This window comes from Notamacropus eugenii, chromosome 3 (genome assembly GCF_028372415.1).
Source record: "Notamacropus eugenii isolate mMacEug1 chromosome 3, mMacEug1.pri_v2, whole genome shotgun sequence".
Taxonomy (NCBI): domain Eukaryota; kingdom Metazoa; phylum Chordata; class Mammalia; order Diprotodontia; family Macropodidae; genus Notamacropus; species Notamacropus eugenii.
Window position 1 is genome coordinate 334972141 of NC_092874.1, and position 13371 is coordinate 334985511.

The following is a 13371-nucleotide window of genomic DNA, read 5'->3' on the forward strand; positions in this document are numbered from 1 at the left end:
TCTGTGAATGGATTTGATTTCAGGTCTCCTGACTCCAGCCCAGGTGCTCTATCCATGGGGCCATCTAGCCACCTTTTCTAGAAAAGTACAGCTTATTCCCTAGGGGTAAGGAGGGGCCTTGGGCCTCAACTCTTGGCCTAGTTTTCTGTCCAGTCCTGCTCCCACACTCACATCCTTTGTTGCTTGGGGCCACCCTTCTCCTTAGGCTTCGGTCCAGGAGTTGGTGAGTCCTCGTGGGGCTGGCTCCAGCCATCAGCCGGGCAGTTGCTTCATGCAAGAAAACCTAAAAAACAGAAACAGGGGGTCTTCAAAGGGAGTTCCCCTTCCCATACCTGTGGCCCCCTTGTGAGTTCTCATCCACTCCTGTCGATAGCCAGCGAGACACTGGCCAAGGAGGGTCTGTCTCCCCCAAAGTTGTGTGTTAGGCCAGTGAGTTATTTCCTAATCCTTCCCTGCCTTCAGAACTTGGTTTGCTACCACCCCTTCTTCCCACAGCCTTTCTTGGTCACTCAGTGCTTGTGTACCCACTTGGGAAGCTGGTACCCAGTACTCACTGAAAGCACTCCTCTGGCACCCCATGTTCTCTCTCCCCAATAAATTCTCTGAAGACAGGGATCCTTCTTGTTCTCTAATTCTATTACCTCCCCTCTCTCCTTCCCTATAATACCTAAGGCTGGGTAACCAGCCTTGGCTCCTCCATGAAAGCCTCCTCTGACCACCTGTGGGATGCCTGTGCTCTCACTGATTTCTTCCTCCTTCAGAGGCAGCTGGGGCAGGTGGGAAGTGTCCCTTCTGACTTGAAGTCAGAAAGACCTGCCATTCAAATCTGGCCTCAGATACTTACTAACCTCTGTCTGCCTTGGTTTCCTCAACTGCAAAATGGGGATTGTAATAGCACCTATGTCCTAGGCTGTTGTGAAAATCAAAAGAAGTCATCCATACAACCTGGTACACTGTAGGTGCTTAATGAATGCTTGTTTCCTTCTTTCCTTCCCTCTTGGGATACTCCTGCCCACGCTGGCCTCTCCCTCCTCTGACCTGCCCTCACACTTAATGCCTATGGCATGATGCAGCACTGAATCACTGGCTACTTGTCTAACTCACTCTCATATATGGGAGTGCTAGGTTTCCATTCTAGACTGTGAATTCCCTTAAGGCAGGGTCTATGACTTCCCTCCTCCGTCAGACACAGTGCTTGGCTGTGCCAGATAAACACAAGTCATGGACAGGTTAGACAGAACTGATACTGACTGGATACTGGAGTTCCCCCATTTTCAGTTAGCTGTGGACAAATAGCCAGATACCCTGACGATGGAATGGGGAGAATCAGCGGTCCTTGGAAGCCCGCCACAGAGTTAAAGCTGGAGGGCTGGGACTGGGGCAACTCACCCTTCTCATGGCAGGCCGGAAGGACTGTGCCAAACGCCTAAGACTGCTGAGGTCCTGCTGGAAGCCTCTGAGTTCCAGGGCCGAGGCCTGGTAGCCACAGCTGGAGGGCTGGGCAGCGCCCACCTGCTGCTGCCACAGGCTGGTGCGCGTCACCAGGAGAAGATCACACAGGAGGAGCTGGATGGCCTGCGTGGCACACAGGGTCCAGGTGAGTGGGTCAAGGTCGAATCCCTTTCTGTGTCTTTCTCCTCTTTCCCCTGTACCCTAGGGCCTTGTGCCCACGGTGCCAGGGGCCAGGCTTTGTGCTACATTACTGGGGCATTGCAGATACACACAATGCAACTGCAGTGCACTACAGGGCAGCCTCCACCCATCTCCAGGATGCCAAACCCAGCAACCCTGTGCCCTTGGGGCCTTGGAGAGAGCTCCAGGCAGGGCCAGCTAGATCTGGCCCCTTACCAGCTTGTTACTGGGTCCAACCCAGAAGCTGATGCCCACCCCAAACCTAGTAGCTAGGGGCTTCTCATCCCTGACTCCCATCCTCTGGGTAAGAACCACAGGACACCACAGCTGGCAGAAGCTCCCCATGACCGTCATTCAGAAGCAGGGGCAGGTCTAGACCTCAGGGCTCCTGGCTCCCAGTCCGGTGCTCCTTCCCACTGTATCTCACCCCTAGTGGTGAGGAGTGGGGGAGGGGGGGTGTCTTTACCTTGTCAATAGAAGCACCAGTGGTGGCTGCAGAGGGCCCTGTGGTCAGGCTGTCCCGGAGGTAGCTGCTAGCCTTCTCACATTGGCTCAGGCTGGTCTGACTAAGCTCCTGCTTCTGCTTTCCCAGGAGCATCCTTGCTGCCTTGAAGGAGTGCAGGGCTGCCCGAGGCAGAGGCTTCCTGTGTGTGGATGAAGGGCCTCCAAGGTCACCCATAGCCCAAGCCTCCCCCACCTGCCAATGACTCCTTAATACTACTAGATGGAGCCCCACCCCCACCCCTACCACTTCAAAGCTAGGGAGGCTTCTTGGAGCAGAATCCCTTAAGGAGACCACAGGTGTGTATCTGAGGGCCTAGATAGGGTGGTGCACTAAATGTGGGCAAGGGGAATCTTCCTGGAGAGGAAATAAAAGCTGTGCCTAAGCCCTTGGCCTTGAACCTCTTGTCAACCTCTGGACTTGACTTCATGCCTTAGGCCCCTGAGTATCTATCTCTTCATGTACCCTGGGGAGATTATATCACCCTGAGCCCTGAGAATTCTGCTTTATAGTCTGGCTTGGGAAAGTTATCCCATCTCTGAGACCCAGAAATGTTGTCCCATATGTCTGCCCTCATAGGGAAGGTAAAATCTTCACTGCATTCTCAGGTGTAACATGTACTGAAAACCCCTGACCTGGGAGTGGGGGCAAACCATCTTTCCACTTTCTCTCATAAAAAGCTTGGAAGAGGCAGGGGCTGGACCCCAGGACACTCACTCAGAAGCCTGTAGGACTTTGGGCATGTACTCCACCATTGGGTAGAGAGACTCTGCCCCCTCATCATCCCGCTGGAGCCAGTGAATTACCACCGTAATGAGGGACGCCCACCACTTGGCCACAAGGTCAGTACCTATGGGAGGGAAGAGGAGAGAGACTGTTCTCCACTGTCCTTGGGGTCTCCCTCTCCTTTTCCCAGCTGAAGATGGAATGTGAAATGGACCAAGTTCGTGCCGTTCTTGGGAGGAGACAGAAGAGGACTTTGTCTGGGTGCAGGTAACTTGTTCTAACCAACTACAGAAAAATGTGGCTCCCAAAGACCCATGCACCCACTCTCTACCCCGAAGAGGGAGCACAGGGCTTACCGGTGGTAGTGGCCATGCTTGAACTGATGGAGAAGTTGAGGGCAGGAGCCCCAGCAGCATCTGAGCAGCCATTTAGCAGTTGCAGGTATTCAAGGGCATCAGAGAACTCTCTAGAGAGCAGAGGGGAGGACAGTGAAGGAATGCAGCTTGGGGATACAGAGCACGTCAATGGACGAAGTGTATCCAGCTGGGACACCAAGAGACCTCCCCAGAGTCCAGAGCTGGCTTCATGACCAACTCACTGTGGGATGTGGGGCAGGAGGTGTCCTCCCCTTTGGCTTTATCTCCCTCACCCATCAGGCGGGATGCGACCACCCTGGCTCTATTTGCCTCCCACAGGTGATTCAAATGAGATGAACATGCTTTGAAAAGTAGGACATACAAATGTAATTATTTCTGTTCCATTTCTGTTAATACTCAAAGCATTCTGCACAGTAGAGACTCAATGAAGCTATGCCAGGTTGAGAAGGGACCAAGCTGAGTCTTCAGGATTAATGGACCATTAACTGGCTCCACCTGGGATAGAGGGAGCTGGAGAGGGATGGTGGGTAGAAAGATGATGTGAGCTGGCTATGGAGAGGAATAAAGAGCCTGCAGGCAGAGGAAGGCCAGAGCAATGCAGGGTAGGACTTGAGCCATGAGGTAACCCTTGGAAGCCAAATGGGTGAAAGGTGGGGCCCCCCTGGGGTTGTGCTCTCACCTGTCCCCATCAGCCGAAGCCAGGGTCTGTTCAGGCTTGGCCACGCAGCCCAGGGCTTTCTCCAACAGATGCTCCCGAAACAGCTGCGTCACCTGGGCCAAGGGATCCACTGTTCCAAAGAGAGAAAGAGAGAGAGAGGGACGTGAGCCACCTCCCAACCCAAACAGACATCAAGAGCATCACCCCCAGCACAAGGTGATGATATGGGAGACCCCAAGATTCTCTTTGAACAACTGCTGCTGCAGGGTAGGGTCGAGGAGGAAAATATATGCCTTCAGAGGACAGGTGGAGAAAACCACAGCAGGACACCCCACCCCCACCCCCCATCCTTTGCACTTTGGAATGACAGCTGGGGGGAAGGGCCAAAGTTTCAGAAATGTGAAAAAGTTAAGGAAAAGGGAGAAAAGAATTGAGGGATAAGGAAGAATGAGGGTGAGGAGAATGACTAAAGACAGAAATGCAAATTAAAGCAACTCAGTGAGTCGACCTCAGAATGCAAATCTAAAATTCAATTTCAAAATGAAAATTAAACAAATTAAAGCAACTTGGAGGTTCTGTCACTTGTTCATCAGACTGGCAAAGATGACAAAAGAGGAAAGTTGCTGGAGGGCCTCTGGAAAGATAGGCACACTGATGCACAGCTGGGGGAGCTATGAACTGGTCCAACCATTCTGGAAAACAACTTGTAACTATATCACAAATAGGCACTAAATTGTGGGTACCCTTTGACCCAACAAGATCACAGACAGAAGGAGTGTTAAGTTAATAGAAAAAAAGGAGGGGAAAGGGGAAAGATGAAGGGAAGAGAGAGAATGAGAAAGAAGAGGGAGATGGAGGAAAATGAGAAGGGGGAAAGATCAGGACAAATGGGAGGGGAAAAGAGGGAGGAGTTACCTGGGTTCCCTGTGGAGCTGTAGAGACTCTCCCTGGGAGTGCTCCTCACTGCCCAGTGCCCGTCCACAAAGAAGCGATGCCCCACGGGATGGCAAAGCCACTGCATGGCAGGGGGCATGGTGCCACTCTGGGCTAGGCACACCTGGCGGGCACTACTCAGGAAGAAGCGCTATGGGCGAGGAGGAGATGGCAGTTGGTTGGATCACTGGTCTGGGCCCCACTAGAGATGGCCACCCTCCCAGGTCTGGCCCCAAAGGAAGCCCCTTGTGATTGGTGAAGGAGCAGCTGAAAAAGAAGTCTGTAAAAGCATGGCCCACAGTAGGAGGTAGCCCTGCTAAGGAAGGCACGACTCATAAACAGAGCCCTAAGTCACTTCCCCAGGTCAGGCTGGAGGTGGGAGAGGGGAATGGGAACCAGTCCTGCTGCCTGGCACTGCCCCCCCTTACCGTTAGGAAATGGAGGGCACGAGGAAAACTCGTCTTGACCCGGAGCGCAACACCCACATAGATTTCAGCTAAGGTTGCCACGGAGATAGAAGAGCCTGCACACTCAGCCAAGTTGAGGGCGCTCAATGCCAGGTTAATGGCAGCAAAGTGTCCGCTGGTGTACTTCCCTATTGGGCCAGAGGGCAGTGGGCATCAGACAGACAGCAGCCAGGTGCAACTGGTGGCCCCCTCCCCACCCCTGCATCTGAGGGGATCCTGGGGCCTCAGGTCAAATGGGAGAAGGGTTGGGCTCCAAGGTCAGCTACCTGGGGATGAAAGGGACAGCCCACCTGTCATATGCAGTTGGTGTAGCTTATGGTAGACCAGGGCTGCATCCCTGGAGCTAGCTCTGACATCTGCCTGCAGCTCTCGATCTCGCAGAAGGCCCCCGGCCCGGTCGGCCAGCCAACGTCCCACCCAGAGACGCTGAAGGAAGTGGCGGATGAGATTCCAGAGGAGGCTGCAGGTCAGGTCCAAATGGGAGGTGGGCAGAGGCCGGCCTAGGGCTCGGAGGGCCAGCCACAGGTTCTGTGAGGCCTGGGCAAAGTCCCCCTGAGAAGGAAAGAAAAAAGGGATCGGTGCCCAGAGGTCAAAGGTGACCTTAGCCACAGCTGGGCCATGTGCTGTGGACAGGCTGGGCTTGCTTCTTCCCAGGGATTAATACTCCGCCAAAGAGCCTACTGTCTGCCTCCATTTCCTGTGCCCCACACAACCTGTCAATCAATCAACGGCAGGAGGAAAACTGAAGAGAGGGCAGTCTTGGCAGGAAGAGCCAGGTCCAGACAGCCTAAGACACCTAGTTATGTGATTTGGACTCAACCTCTCATCTGTAAAATGGAGATAATAACTATACCTACCTCAAGTTGTGAGAATCAAATGAAAAATACAGGGGGGAGAAGAGGAGAGATGGCCAGACGTACAGTGTGCAAAGAACTATGTAAATGCTAGTTAGAAGGAAGGCCTATATACATGCCAAGGGCCAGCTAAGTGTTAGGGATATGAAGAAAAACTGCCTTCAGGGACTTCATATTCTAAATATTCAAGATAAGTAAAAACAGATTACATGCCAAGTACATCCAAAGTGATTTGGCTGAGGAACTCATGTTAGGGAAAGAGAGGGCAGGGGGATTGGGAAAGACCTCTTGAGAGAGGTGGCATTTGAGCTGAGTTTTGAGAGAAACTTGGCATAGCAAGAAGGCAGAGTTAAAATCAGGATGGCATTCTAGGCATGGGACATAGCATATGCAAAAGCATGGAAGCTGGAGATGGAGGTGTTTTATGTTGCAAACAGAAAGCAGGGCAGCTTTGCTGGGTCAGAGAGTGAATGTAGAGGAGTAACACACATAACCAGACTTAGTTTGATCTGGGCTTCAGAAATATTTGCCAGCCCTGCAGACTGCACAGGGATTCAATCTAGGAGGCCATTACAATAGTCCAGAGAAGAGGTGATAAGGGCCTGGAATATGGGATGGAGGTGTAAGCGAAATGGAAAGATATTCAGGTGGGACAGCTGACGAGATCTGGCAACCCATTAGCAATGGGGAATATGAAAATGTAAAGACTTGAGGATGCTCGTAAGTTATGAACTAAGGTACTACAATACTGGAAGCAGTTTAGAAGGAGGGGTAGATTTAGGAGAAAGATCTTGACAAGTTGAGATGAGGATGACTGAGGAACACCCAGGTGAAGCTGTCCAGCAGGTCACTGAAACAGATTAGAGCTCAAGAGATCTAGAGATCCTAGAACTATAGATCTAGAGCTAGAAGAGACTTTAGACTTGGCTATGGTCACACACCTAGCAAATGTCTCAAACAGATTAGATCTCAGGTCAACTCCGAACCCAGCACTCCACTTACTGTGCCTCCCAGCTGTCTAGGTTGAGAATTGCTTATGTAGATCTGACAGTCATTTTCACAGAGATAACAGCTGAATCTGGGGGAGATTAGAGAATAGAGAGGCCAGACAGAGAGAGACACACGCAAAATAGTGTTCTGGGGCACACCCATCCTTGGGGATGAAACAAGGACAGAACTCTGGGCTTCCTTCATGTCTCACTCACTCTCTGTACCACAGATCAGCAGGTCAAATCTGGCCCTCTGCCTGTTTTTGTATAGCCCCCAAGCTAAGAACGGTTTTTATATTTTTAAACATGATTTTAAAAGTATAGAGTCTATAGCATCTCACTGGCTAATCTCATCAGCTTCCATGAGTTCAATGATCATGTCTATGCCTAGGATTTCCCAGATCCAGCCCTAGTTTCTGTCCTGAACTCCCAAGTCCTACATCACCAGTGGCTTTTTGGGCATCTCAAACTGGCATCTTAAACTCAACATGTCCAAAACAGAACTCACTATCTTTCTTTCCAGACCCTCTCTTCCCAACTTTCCTATTACCATTGAGGGTACCACCAATCCTCCCAGTCACCAAGGCTTGCAACCTCAATGTCATCTTCAACTTTTCAACACCATCTATCCCATCCATCTCAAGCCTTGACAATGCCCCTCATATCCAGTTCCCTTCTCTCCACTCACATAGCCACCCCTCCAGTAAAGGACCTCATCACCTCCCACCTGAATTTATTAAGGGGTCTCCTTCCTTCATGACTTTTCCCACTTCAAACCAGCCTCCACTCAGCTGACAAAGTAATTTTCCTAAAGTCCAAGTTTGATCATTCAAACTCCTACTTATTAAACTACAATGGCTCCCTATTACCCCTATATTCTTTTCAGTATTTAAAACCCTTTGCCTACCTTTCCAGTCTTTTTAGAATTTATTCGTTTCCACCCACACATTCTACAGTGTAGTGACACTGGCTTTATTGGTTGTTTCTTACACATGATATTCCATCTCCAGCCTCATCCCAAGTTTCACCTTCTGCATGAGACCCCCACTGCCTCCCTTCATCCACATCTCTACTTTCCCTACTGTGGTTTCAATATATCATAGGTCCGCATAAGAAATTAAATGGGATATTTGGGGGAGTTTTGCAGAAGCTGTAGATGACACAGAAGAAGATTAGAAATTCATAAATGAATAAAATATATGCATAATATTATGTAATATCCACCCAAATTTTACAATAAGGTAGTATAAACACCCCATGAATGAATAACATTCAGGCTTCTTCTCTGGGGAAAGGTCGAGTCAGACATTTTTACCCTGACTGTCCAGATCATGGGAGGGGCACCTCCCCCTAGCCCCTGCAGTGTGGAAGGGATAACTGCATGTCTAGTATGCACCTAGCTGTTTGCATGTTGTCTGCTGCCCAGGGCAGGGACTCTTGGTTTATTTCTTTGAACCTCCAGTGCTCAGCACAGCTTCTGACTCACATTAAGTGCTTAATAAATGCTTGCTGACTGACAGAACCATGAGGAGCCTGAAAAAGATAGGTCCAATAGGTAAGGAAAGAACTTAGAGAAAATAACGTCAAGAAAACCGAGGGAGAAGAGAATGCTTGGAAGAAAGTAGTCATGAGGGTCAAATGCTCAGATGTCATGAAGCCAGAAAACTTATAAAAAGACCACAGGAAAAAGTTAGTATAAGGATTTGGATGCTCATTCTCTCACCGCCATCCAACTGGAGGTCAGGGGTTGGTGGAATGTCAACCAAGGTTAACCTTCACCTCCAGTCACTCTCCAGCCTCCCAGACTAATGCTTCCCTCCCCACTTCAATCTCTCCTTCCCCACCTCTCCCAGGCCCACCCTCTTACCCGGGCCAGATCCAAATCAGCCTGCTTGCGGTGTCTCCAAAACAAGACTGAGGGTCCTGAGTGGGGTCTGGTGATGGGCTCGCCATAGATGAAGAGGCGGATGAAGGCCGCCAGGACCACCAACAGATTCAGCATCCAGAAAAACAAAGTGGGCAACAGCCACTGAGACCAACTGGGACTACCTGGGTGAGAGGAGAAGATTAGGCAAGGTTGGCGGCCAATCAGATGCTCCTGGCTCCTGGTCCAACTAACCCTGCAGGTACCCACAACTTCATGACTTTCCTCTCCTCCACCCTTCCCTGCCCCCATAAAACTGTGCTCTCAATAAAGAATCTCTTATCAGTTGTTTCTACTTTGGTGTGAATTTAAAACATTTTAATCTTCATCTCTGAGTGTGGAGTGAGAAGTTCTACCTCTGTTAAGTGAATTTGGAGGATGGGAAAGACCTTTCCAGCTCCCTGAAATCCTACCACTCCACCTAGGTAAGACTGGTGCTGTGTTTGGTGGGGTGGCTAGGTCACTGGCTGCACAGGAAAGACCCCTCTCTCAACAAGTCCCCTGAAGCCAAGAGGATGAATCTAGGTGGGGACACAAGACTGGTTCCCTTTCCCACAAAAACCTTCTCTACTTTCTCATTACTTCTCTCTCTGTGACACTATCATTCCCTTAGTCTCTCATGTTTGAAACCTTAGGCTATATCTCTGATCTCCTTTCTGCCTATCCTTTGAGCAACCACTTAAAGAAGCCTATTGATTGAATGGGTGTATCTCACTCAAAGGGAGAATGCTATAAGACTTTAGCCTGAAAGGGCCAGCGTCTCCCTTTGCATGCTGGGCCATCTCCAGCCATCCTGATGAATATCAGGCCACTGGACGCAGATGGCTCAGGAGAAGAAAGTGAGGCTGGTGACCTTGCACAGCCCTCCCTCCCTCAAATCAAAGTCAATTGCAAGTCACGTCATCATCTTGACGTCATGGGCCTCTGAGAACGAAGCACAAACCCAACAGCCCTTTCTGCTCACTTCTTCCTCAGCAAATACAACTATTACTGGAGCCTGTCGGTGCTATATCCAAGAGAGTTTTCAATCATCCCGTCTTCTGTGTTCCCACTGTCCCTGTCCTACTGCAGGCCTTGTGTCTACAGCACTGCCGAAGTCTCCTATTTCCTGCCTCTATCCCACTCCAAACCGTCCCTTCTCTGTTCAAAACCCTTCAGTGGATTCCCACGACTCAATGAGTCCATTTCTGTTTGGCATTCAAGGCTCTACTCATGTTGGCACCACCTAACCTTGAAGTCAGATGATGAGCTACCACTAACTACTCATGTGGTAGACAACCTACTTAGACTCTTTGGGCCTCAGTTTCCTCATCTGTAAAATGAAGGGGTCAGACTAGATGATGTCTAAATCCTTTTCAAGCTCTGAATCTATGACCCTGAGACTTACACATTACTCCTCTCCTTGTACTCTCTGCTCCAAATGGTCCCACTCACTTTCCCATATACCCACACTGCATTTTCTCACCATCCTATGCCTAAAATGGCACCTTACCCCACAACCTACTGGATTCTTACCCATTCGTTAAAACACAATCCAAATGACATTGGAAAGATTTAGAACCAGAGATCTTAGACTGAAGTCTCAATTCTGCTAATTAATACCTGTGGGACCCTAGACAAAATCCTTAACCCCTCTCTCTAGGACCTCATTTTCCTCCTCTGTAAAATCAAGAGATTGGGCTGTGTGTTCCAAGTCTGTGATCCTAAAATGCCCCTCCTCCATGAAACTTGCCCTGCTCTCCTCGGTCATTTAGACCTTTCTCCTCTCAGGCATTGTTCAGCTAAGTGATTGGAAGGGACAGTAGGTATAGTGTTAAACCTGGAATCAGGAATCCCTGGGTTCTGATCATGCCTTAGACATTTACGAGCTGCATAACCCTGGGAAAGTCACTAAATCTCTTTCAACCTTGTTTTCTCACCTGTAAAATGGGGATAACAATGGTGCATACCTCCTAAGGTTGTTCTAAGAATCAAATGAGGTGTCATATGTAAAGCACTTGTAAACCTTAAAGGGCTACGTAAGGGCTAGCAGCCGCTCTTACATGCCGTACTTCTTTTATTTACTTACAGATTATACTTATGTCTGTACTTGACATGCCTTTACTAGCTCCATGAAGGGAAGAACAGGCACCTTTCTTAAAACTCTGTCTACTCACCAGTGTCTGCACATGGGAGGAGCTCGATAAATATTTGTCAAATTGAATTAAATCTACCCTGCTCTCCAACTACCCTGAAAAACAGGTCTAAGCTTTTGAAAACTGACACAGCTTTGGCAGGCACCTGCATACCAACCCTCTCCGGAGACCAGTCTGGGATCATTTTCAGGTACCTCCTGAATCCTCCCACTTGAGTGACCTGCATACTCAGCTTCTGTGTGCACTCTCAACACTCCTCACCTTTGCCCTCTGTGCCTAGCATGCTGCGTCCAGGTGTGTGGTAGATGGTGGTGGTGTCAGCCTGGCTCTGGCCACTGCTCCTGCCCAGAAGGGAGGCCAACGGGTTGAAGGAAAGGCAGAGGAAGACAAAGGCACACAGGGCCAACCGAGATCGGTCCAGCATGCCCAGGCTGCTGGGAGAGGGGAGCTGCTCCTGCTTCACCTGGAACACAAGGAAATGCCTGATGAAGCCTTAGCTTCTTTCTAGGTGGGAGAGAGGACTCCTCTACAATGTTCAGGAATGAATGTTGGGGAGAAGTTATGGAAATTCCAGAGCTACCATTTACTTTCCTGCGTAACCTACATCAAATGAGTTCTCTAGAATCTCTAGATTTCAGGCTCCTCCTCTGTAGAATGAGGGAGTTAGCTTGAAAGACTTAGGAATTCTGATTAATGCAACCACCAATCTTGATTCCAGCGGCCTTGTAATGAAACATGTTGCCCACCTCCTGACAGAGAAAATGGACTAGATATACAAAAAGAAACACATATTTCTGGATGTGGTCAGTGCAGGAATATATTTTGCTTACCCATGAACATTTGTAACAAGGGTTTCGTTTTTCTGTTTTTCTCCCAATGGGAAGAAGGGAGGAGGAAGAAAAAATAAACCTTACCAGGATTTTCCTTAATTCTATTTTTAAATTAAATTTTAAAAATAAATTGGAGCTTCTAGACTCAATCTCTAACCCTTCCCAATTTTTTTTTTTGTAAGGAATATTTTTTATTTTTCCTAATAAATGGATGGCTAGGAGACAAGGGGTAATGACAGAAGCCCATGAGCTGGGGTATCAGCCCTTACTGACCTCCTGGTCAGGTCACATGCCCCAGGCCAAGAGCTGGATTGACTTAGGTGCCTAAAAGAAAGAAGGTGCTCAAGCAAACTGAAAAGATCAACAGGAATGGGAGTTAGAAGCCTCTAGTTTCTCATGTCAGCTTAGTTACTTCCCCCTGGTGACCTTGAGGAAAATAGGTGTCTCAGTCTCTTCATCTGTAAAAGGAGGGTGACTGAATGGTCTCAAAAGGTCCCTTACAACGCTATGAACTTAGTATTTAAAAGATAAGGCATCAGAGGAGGGTTTATGGCTGAAATCTAAAAATTCACAAACTGGGTAAGAAGAGAGAAGCTGGACCTGTTCACTCAATTCCAGACACTAGGACTAGGAAGCCCTCAGAAGTGGGAAAAATAAAAAGCTGTGACTTCACATGGAATTTAATTTTACAGAACTCATTCTCATCTGTAAAATGAGGGCCCTAGACACTAATGCATTGTTGGTAGAGTTGTGAACTGATCCAACCATTCTGGAGAGCAATTTGGAACTATGCCCAAAGAGCTACAAAAATGTGCTTAAAAGAGTAAAAAATTACTCTTTGACTGAGTAATACCATTGCTAGGTCTGTATCCCAAGGAGATTTTTAAAAAAAAAAGGAAAAGGACCTATTTGCACAAAAATATTTACAGCAGCTCTTTTAGCAAAAGCATCAATTGGGGAATGACTAAACACACTATGGTATGACTGTGAGAGAACACTACTGTGCTATAAGAAATGATAAGCAGGCAAACTTCAGAAAAACCTGAGAAGATTTTCATGAACCAATGCAAAGGGAAATGAGCAGAACCAGGAAAATACTGTACACAGGAACAGCAGTATGGTACAATGATCAACTGCGAATGACCTAGCTATTCTCAGCAATACAATTCTGAAGGATTTATGAAGAAAAATGTTATCTGCCTCCGGAAAAAAAACGGTTGGAGTCTGAATGCAAATCAAAACATATTTTTTTTTTAACTTTATTTTTCTTGTTTATTTATTTTTAGTCTGTATTTTCTTTTACCACGTGGCTAATGTGGAAATATGTTTTGCATAACTGCACCT

General features: G+C 48.4%; 1 protein-coding gene across 4 annotated transcripts in view; it reads right to left on the reverse strand.

Moving 5' to 3' along the window:
• SREBF1 (sterol regulatory element binding transcription factor 1) overlaps nt 1-13371 on the reverse strand; it is a 56837-nt gene that overhangs the window by 2885 nt on the left and 40581 nt on the right. For all 4 annotated transcript variants that reach the window (XM_072650166.1, XM_072650165.1, XM_072650167.1 and 1 more), the window contains exons 8-18: nt 11459-11660; nt 9006-9187; nt 5586-5847; nt 5257-5423; nt 4811-4979; nt 3917-4025; nt 3217-3326; nt 2852-2984; nt 2099-2276; nt 1390-1575; nt 172-283 (exon numbers count right to left, since the gene is read on the reverse strand). In XM_072650166.1, coding sequence (XP_072506267.1) covers nt 172-283; nt 1390-1575; nt 2099-2276; nt 2852-2984; nt 3217-3326; nt 3917-4025; nt 4811-4979; nt 5257-5423; nt 5586-5847; nt 9006-9187; nt 11459-11660 — 1810 coding nt within the window. The remainder of the gene's footprint in view (nt 1-171; nt 284-1389; nt 1576-2098; nt 2277-2851; nt 2985-3216; nt 3327-3916; nt 4026-4810; nt 4980-5256; nt 5424-5585; nt 5848-9005; nt 9188-11458; nt 11661-13371) is intronic.